This window comes from Coregonus lavaretus, assembly GCF_964263955.1.
Source record: "Coregonus lavaretus genome assembly, contig: HAP1_SCAFFOLD_949, whole genome shotgun sequence".
Taxonomy (NCBI): domain Eukaryota; kingdom Metazoa; phylum Chordata; class Actinopteri; order Salmoniformes; family Salmonidae; genus Coregonus; species Coregonus lavaretus.
The window spans coordinates 46,256-53,412 of NW_028160721.1; the positions used below are offsets into that span (position 1 = coordinate 46,256).

Genomic DNA, 7,157 nt, shown 5'->3' on the forward strand with positions numbered 1-7,157 from the left:
TATGCAGTGCACCCTTTGGGATTGGTCAACATGGTCTTGTGACCATGTTAGGGAATCTAACGTGAACCAGATCAAACATTAATTCTACAAGTAAAATCATTTTTTAAAGACATGCTCCGGTACTTTGGCAACTAACAAAGTATTTAGTAAACCTGGCGCTTTGGGCAGGATGTTTAGCTCCTACATGCAGAATTACTGTCTTACCTCAATTAGCCACAAAACCCCTAGTTTGAAAGACCCCCCCCCCCCCTTATCCAATGACATTGCAGGATGAGCCCAACGGCTCAGTGGACACAGCGGAGATGGAGAGCAATGACTTGGTGCACATATCTGCACGAGATATGGAAGGCAATTTTTGGGGGACAACTTTTAGGCACGTTTCAGAACTTTTGGCTATAAAGTATACAAAAGTAGCAGATAATCTAAAAAAAACTTTATTGTGATGGTAACAAAGTCAATGGAAGGTGGAAATGCAGTGATCTGCCACCCAGTCTAAGGGGCAGCTGCCTCAGCGATCTTCTTGGCTGCTGCGTTGGCCGTCTTCTGACCCTTCTTGTTGTGCTTCTTGGCGAAACGCATGTTCTTCATGAACTTCGGATCGACCTGGGAGAGAGAGCAAGGAGGCAGTAAGTTGCGGAACCAAACTGAAAGTTCAATAAAAAAGGTATACATCTGAAGAGACGGCAAGAGAAAACAGGATGTAAGGATTGGTACATCCTGTGCCCCCAATCCTCCTTCACTAAACATCTTGCCCACACCACCAGCAGATTGATTGCTTCTGTGGACATGTCCCATTTCTTCCATGGCCTGCATACTCACCAGACATGTCACCCATTGAGTATGTTTGGGATGCTCTGGATCGACGTGTACGACAGCGTGTTCCAGTTCCCGCCAATATCCAGCAACTTCGCACAGCCATTGAAGAGGAGTGGGACAACATTCCACAGGCCACAATCAACAGCCTGATCAACTCTATGCGAAGGAGATGTGTCACGCTGCATGAGGCAAATAGTGGTCACACCAGATACTGACTGGTTTTCTGATCCACACCCCTACTTTAAGGTAGCTGTGACCAACCGATGGATATCTCTATTCCCAGTCATGTGAAATACATAAATTAGGGCCTAATTTATTTATTTCTATTGACTGATTCCCTTATATGAAGTGTAACTTTTGAAATTGTTGCACGATGCGTTTGTTTTTAGTTTGATTGGTCAGACTGCCTCAAACTAATTCACGTAGCCTATAGGAGACTAGACTTAATTGTCCTGCATCTGGTAGATGTTAATGTAGTTGGAGTCAAATGACTTCTGGTTACGACTCGTTAGGGGGTGGTTACGACTCGTTAGGGGGTGGTTACGACTCGTTAGGGGGTGGTTATGTATGGTAGTAGGCAATTAATGCTCCTTAGTCTGAAATTCAGCTAACCTGTGGTGTTTTTATTCTGTCTAAAATGTTTTTTAAATGAATGGATGAAATTACGTCTGCTGGTGGTGAATAGAATAACAACAACAAAATCCAGAAAAACGCATGTCAAAAATGTTATAAATTGATTTGCATTTTAATTAGGGAAATAAGTATTTGACCCCCTCTCAATCAGAAAGATTTCTGGCTCCCAGGTGTCTTTTATACAGGTAACGAGCTGAGATTAGGAGCACACTCTTAAAGGGAGTGCTCCTAATCTCAGCTTGTTACCTGTATAAAAGACACCTGTCCACAGAAGCAATCAATCAATCAGATTCCAAACTCTCCACCATGGCCAAGACCAAAGAGCTCTCCAAGGATGTCAGGGACAAGATTCTAGACCTACACAAGGCTGGAATGGGCTACAAGACCATCACCAAGCAGCTTGGTGAGAAGGTGACAACAGTTGGTGCGATTATTCGCAAATGGAAGAAACACAAAATAACTGTCAATCTCCCTCGGCCTGGGGCTCCATGCAAGATCTCACCTCGTGGAGTTGCAATGATCATGATAACGGTGAGGAATCAGCCCAGAACTACACGGGAGGATCTTGTCAATGATCTCAAGGCAGCTGGGACCATAGTCACCAAGAAAACAATTGGTAACACACTACGCCGTGAAGGACTGAAATCCTGCAGCGCCCGCAAGGTCCCCCTGCTCAAGAAAGCACATATACAGGGCCGTCTGAAGTTTGCCAATGAACATCTGAATGATTCAGAGGAGAACTGGGTGAAAGTGTTGTGGTCAGATGAGACCAAAATCGAGCTCTTTGGCATCAACTCAACTCGCCGTGTTTGGAGGAGGAGGAATGGTGCCTATGACCCCAAGAACACCATCCCCACCGTCAAACATGGAGGTGGAAACATTATGCTTTGGGGGTGTTTTTCTGCTAAGGGGACAGGACAACTTCACCGCATCAAAGGGACGATGGACGGGGCCATGTACCGTCAAATCTTGGGTGAGAACCTCCTTCCCTCAGCCAGGGCATTGAAAATGGGTCGTGGATGGGTATTCCAGCATGACAATGACCCAAAACACACGGCCAAGGCAACAAAGGAGTGGCTCAAGAATAAGCACATTTAGGTCCTGGAGTGGCCTAGCCAGTCTCCAGACCTTAATCCCATAGACAATCTGTGGAGGGAGCTGAAGGTTCGAGTTGCCAAACGTCAGCCTCGAAACCTTAATGACTTGGAGAAGATCTGCAAAGAGGAGTGGAACAAAATCCCTCCTGAGATGTGTGCAAACCTGGTGGCCAACTACAAGAAACGTCTGACCTCTGTGATTGCCAACAAGGGTTTTGCCACCAAGTACTAAGTCATGTTTTGCAGAGGGGTCAAATACTTATTTCCCTCATTAAAATGCAAATCAATTCATAACATTTTTGACATGCGTTATTCTGGATTTTTGTTTTGTTATTCTGTCTCTCACTGTTAAAATAAACCTACCATTAAAATGATAGACTGATCATGTCTTTGTCAGTGGGCAAACGTACAAAATCAGCAGGGGATCAAATACTTTTTTTCCCCTCACTGTATATATATATAATCCTAAGTATTATTAGAAGCAGGAAGACAGGAGAGTAGCTCGTCCAAGTGGAAATTGTGCAGTGCATGGTTTAGCCCCCCAGTCATGACCCGAAGGGCTCTGGGAAGATGTAGGAATATACAGAACGCCGTCCTCACCAGCCCGAGGGCCGGGGACAAAGCTTGCTCTCCGACGCCGTGGAACGGGACTGTACGTCACAGCACCGAAGTGCTACGCTCCCATATGCCACGAGGACAGAGCCATGCGAGAGCAACCTCACAGGATGGTCCACGTCGGAATTACAGCCCCTTGATCTCGATTTTTATATTATTGAGGCAAGGCAACAAATAGCAAATAAAATCACATTGATTGATCAGCCAGCAGCAGATGATTACATAGGGTGTCCAGAGCGAGTGGACACGTGCTTTGGTGATGTTACAAAATACATTTACCAAGACGAATATGATTCTTCATATTCTGAATTGTTCAGTGGGGTCTTTCTCTAACCTAATACTTCCGATAACAAGCACCGAGCTCGACAAAGCAGTGCAGCTTTCTCACAAAAAACTTGAGGACTTAATAATGTTGTGGTAGTCGTCTTCCAAGTTGTTGCCGCGGGGTCGCAAATAACTAAATTAGCATGACAAGCTGAATTAAAATGTACAAGGGTTTGAAAATAAAAAGCGTGTGTACGCTTAGTGGTCCATTGACATTTCTGAGATACGCTTGTTTTTGTGAGAAGTCTTTGAAAAATTACTTCTCATTACTATGAACAGCATACACTAAAATATGCAAATACAATAACACTTTTGCCTCCATACTGTCGTCCGGAATTGAGAAACAAGATGACAAATTCAATGGTAAGCCTGTCAGTTGGTCTTAATTCGCATACAGCACCAACCTAGACCACTTTATCTTCTCTGGCCTTCATTGATTTAGTCACCTTAACTTTGACCATTCTACAAGGGTAAGAACTCCAGTGAGTTTTGAACAGGTTATGATAAAGAGGTGAGGTTTGGACCATTTGTTTTCTCAGAGGATTATCTCCTCCATTAACATTGTTTTACCCAGTGGTCAAAATATGCATTTCTGATTGGACACCCTACAATACATACCCCTTTCATGGACTCGTACCGGTCTGGTCTGGGCTTCTTGATCCCATTCCTGTGGGCCTTACGGGCTGTGGACAGAGGGGAAACCGTTTGGTTTGAACAGGGTCCAGAGTACTCCTGCATCATTAGTTAGCTAACTAGCTGGATAGTTTCACAGCTATCCATTCATTTCTACTTACACTGGTTGTGGGTGGTGTGATTCTTTGACTTTGCCATTTCTGTTCTGTCCAATGATGCGTCTGCAAAGATACAAACAACGACATTATTCGCCTTTTAGGAGCTGAATGTTTGTAACACAAGCACTGTCGTTTACAACAGTGGACTACTTCAGTTTGGTGAAGCGACATGGAAAGCGTTCGTTTTGCTAGCAAGATAAGCTAGCAGCTAGAAAACCCGAACTATGCGTAGTTAATCATCTAAGGGGAAACAAAGTTAACAGATTTAAATACGACTGTATTGTTGGTGATATTTTACACTATATGCACACGTTCACATTTTATATGAATCTAAAACATAGGAGGATTGATGCAGATAATACATTGGAGTGAAATTCGTTACCTGCCACACATACAGACGACGGGAAGAGGAAGAAATGACGCAAACTCGATCAAATATGAACCACAGAGTTTCTGAACGCAGAGGCGCAACATCGAGAGACTTCCGGGAACGAAAGAGACCAAACAGACCAGGCCGGGGTTTGGGGTTTGAGAAGTCAATGAGAGAAGTGAAAAATTATTCCTTAGTTGTTAATTTTCTTGAAATCTAAAGCCATAACCTATATTTGAGCCAATGTCTTAAGTAGATGACCATGTTATTACTCCAACCTTATAAAAGTGACAAACTGGCACGTTTTCATTTTTCGTCAAAAATCAACTTTATATCGGAACGAGTGCCTTTGAGTTGACGGCTTTTGCACATGCGCAGTACCGCGCGAGACGACCGTTAGACCGATGACGTGTTTTTGCGCATGCGCTTAGCTAGGCAACGTAACCATGACATCGCTTACAAGCTGTGATCAGGGGATTTCTGTTGGAGAAGCAGTTTTGGCCTATCTTCATACTGTACCGTCTTTGAATGAACCATCGAATCAAACGGAGCGGAGACCGGAAACTAGCTAGAAGACGTTGGAAGGACAACACTTCCCCCTAGTGCAGCCTACGAGACATTACATAAACTACATTTCCCCCTAGTGCAGCCTACGAGACATTACATAAACTACATTTCCCCCTAGTGCAGCCTACGAGACATTACATCAACAACACTTCCCCCTAGTGCAGCCTACGAGACATTACATAAACTACATTTCCAACCAGAAAGTGTGCTGTAAATCCAGGGGATTTTCTACAGCCACGAATGTAACCGGAAAAGTACGGATAGTACTGTGAGAGGAGGGGGAGCACGTTATGAATGATTAATTATCGTTATCTGCCAGACCTGACCTCAAAACATGCAGGGGTTTTCAAATATAATCGTTTAAAAACACATTAAACAGGGTACCTAGTATATTCCTGCATTGCTAACTAGCTAGCCAGGCATCTCAGGTTGCTAACTGTTGACCTCGAAATGTGACGTGCAGGGTCTTCCAATATACTCGTTGTAAAGTTGTGTGTATGATAAGGTTGTATGATGATGGTGACGGCCAGGTGTACAGACAGGTAGCCTAGCTGCTTAGAGCGTTGGGCCAGTAACTGAATGGTTGCTGGTTCGAATCCCTGAGCTGATTGGGTGAAACATCTGTCGATGTTCCCTTGAGCAAGGCATTTAACCATAAGAGCATCTGCTAAATGACTAACATGTCAGTGTCGTGCATAAAAAAAAAATGTGTCTCCTGTGTTTCATAATTTTCCTTCAATTCGCTTCAGACTGAATGTATCTCATAGAAGAAAGCATCCGAGCGAGTGAGACAGCGCCCCCTCTGTCTCTCTACGTGTAGGCCATCTATCTGATGCTGTCTGGTCCAAACCAGTATAACATTGTTGCCGCCCGTAGCATTGAAGGCAAGGGAAGCCAGCGAACATCTGGCCTCCCTTGACAAAAAAAAAAGTATAACAAATTAGCCAGTCAGCGTTGAGCTAAACTGAGCGAGCTCAAGTGTGAATGGTCCAGGGGCACCCAAAAAAGTGTCAAGGGAAGCCTGTTTGGATTTGGTGTCACTCCTATCAAATCCCATTGAGAGCATACCTCATTGACAGAAAAACTTTAATTGTTGCATCTTGTTGTGTTGTTGTCCTCCGGTGGCTAGCTAGCCAGCTAGCTAAAATTGGTAAAAAAATTGGAGATGGACTTGTGGTTTTACTTAATTCTCCATACTGGCCAATAACGGCGATTCTGATCTAATAATTAATTAATACATTGTTGTGCCCCTAGCCTGAGAGGACGGAAGTTCAATATGTAGCTAGGAGTAGAAGGCTAATGTTAACTAGCTAACGTTGCCCATAAATGGAAGTTAGGCTAGCGAGCAGCATTTTAGCCAGGTAGCCGAGGACAACAAAAACTAAAAGTGTGTACTGTATGACAGAGTCATAGACCGTTTAGGCAACATGAAAGAGAGGAGGGTGGCATTGGTGTTTCTCTAGTAGTAGGGTGAGTCAACATGTTTTACTACTTGCACGAAAGCACACACACATGCGCGCACACAGAAATCAGAACCATGGACAGCCACATCATGTTTATTATATTATATTATCAGCATGTTTATTATATAGAGAGGGACAGCCTCTAAACCACAGTCCACCAGGCCTGGTGCTGAGAGAGGGACAGCCTCTAAACCACAGTCCACTAGGCCTGGTGCTGAGAGAGGGACAGCCTCTAAACCACAGTCCATCAGGCCTGGTGCTGAGAGAGGGACAGCCTCTAAACCACAGTCCATCAGGCCTGGTGCTGAGAGAGGGACAGCCTTTAAACCACAGTCCATCAGGCAAGGTGCTGAGAGAGGGACAGCCTCTAAAACACAGTCCATCAGGTCTGGTGCTGAGAGAGGGACAGCCTCTAAAACACAGTCCATCAGGCCTGGTGCTGAGAGAGGGACAGCCTTTAAACCACAGTCCATCAGGCAAG

The 7,157-nt window shown here is 44.4% G+C and overlaps 1 protein-coding gene across 1 annotated transcript; it reads right to left on the minus strand.

The window, feature by feature from the left end:
- Positions 1-418: 418 nt before the first annotated feature.
- On the minus strand, positions 419-4,688 carry LOC311121511 (large ribosomal subunit protein eL29-like). The gene is made up of 4 exons (XM_084195991.1): positions 4,659-4,688; positions 4,280-4,339; positions 4,104-4,168; positions 419-603 (listed from the first exon to the last, which is right to left on the minus strand). The coding sequence occupies exons 2-4, from the start codon at positions 4,314-4,316 to the stop codon at positions 493-495; spliced, it is 213 nt and encodes a 70-aa protein (XP_084052117.1). The 5' UTR covers positions 4,317-4,339; positions 4,659-4,688; the 3' UTR covers positions 419-492.
- Positions 4,689-7,157: the final 2,469 nt, after the last annotated feature.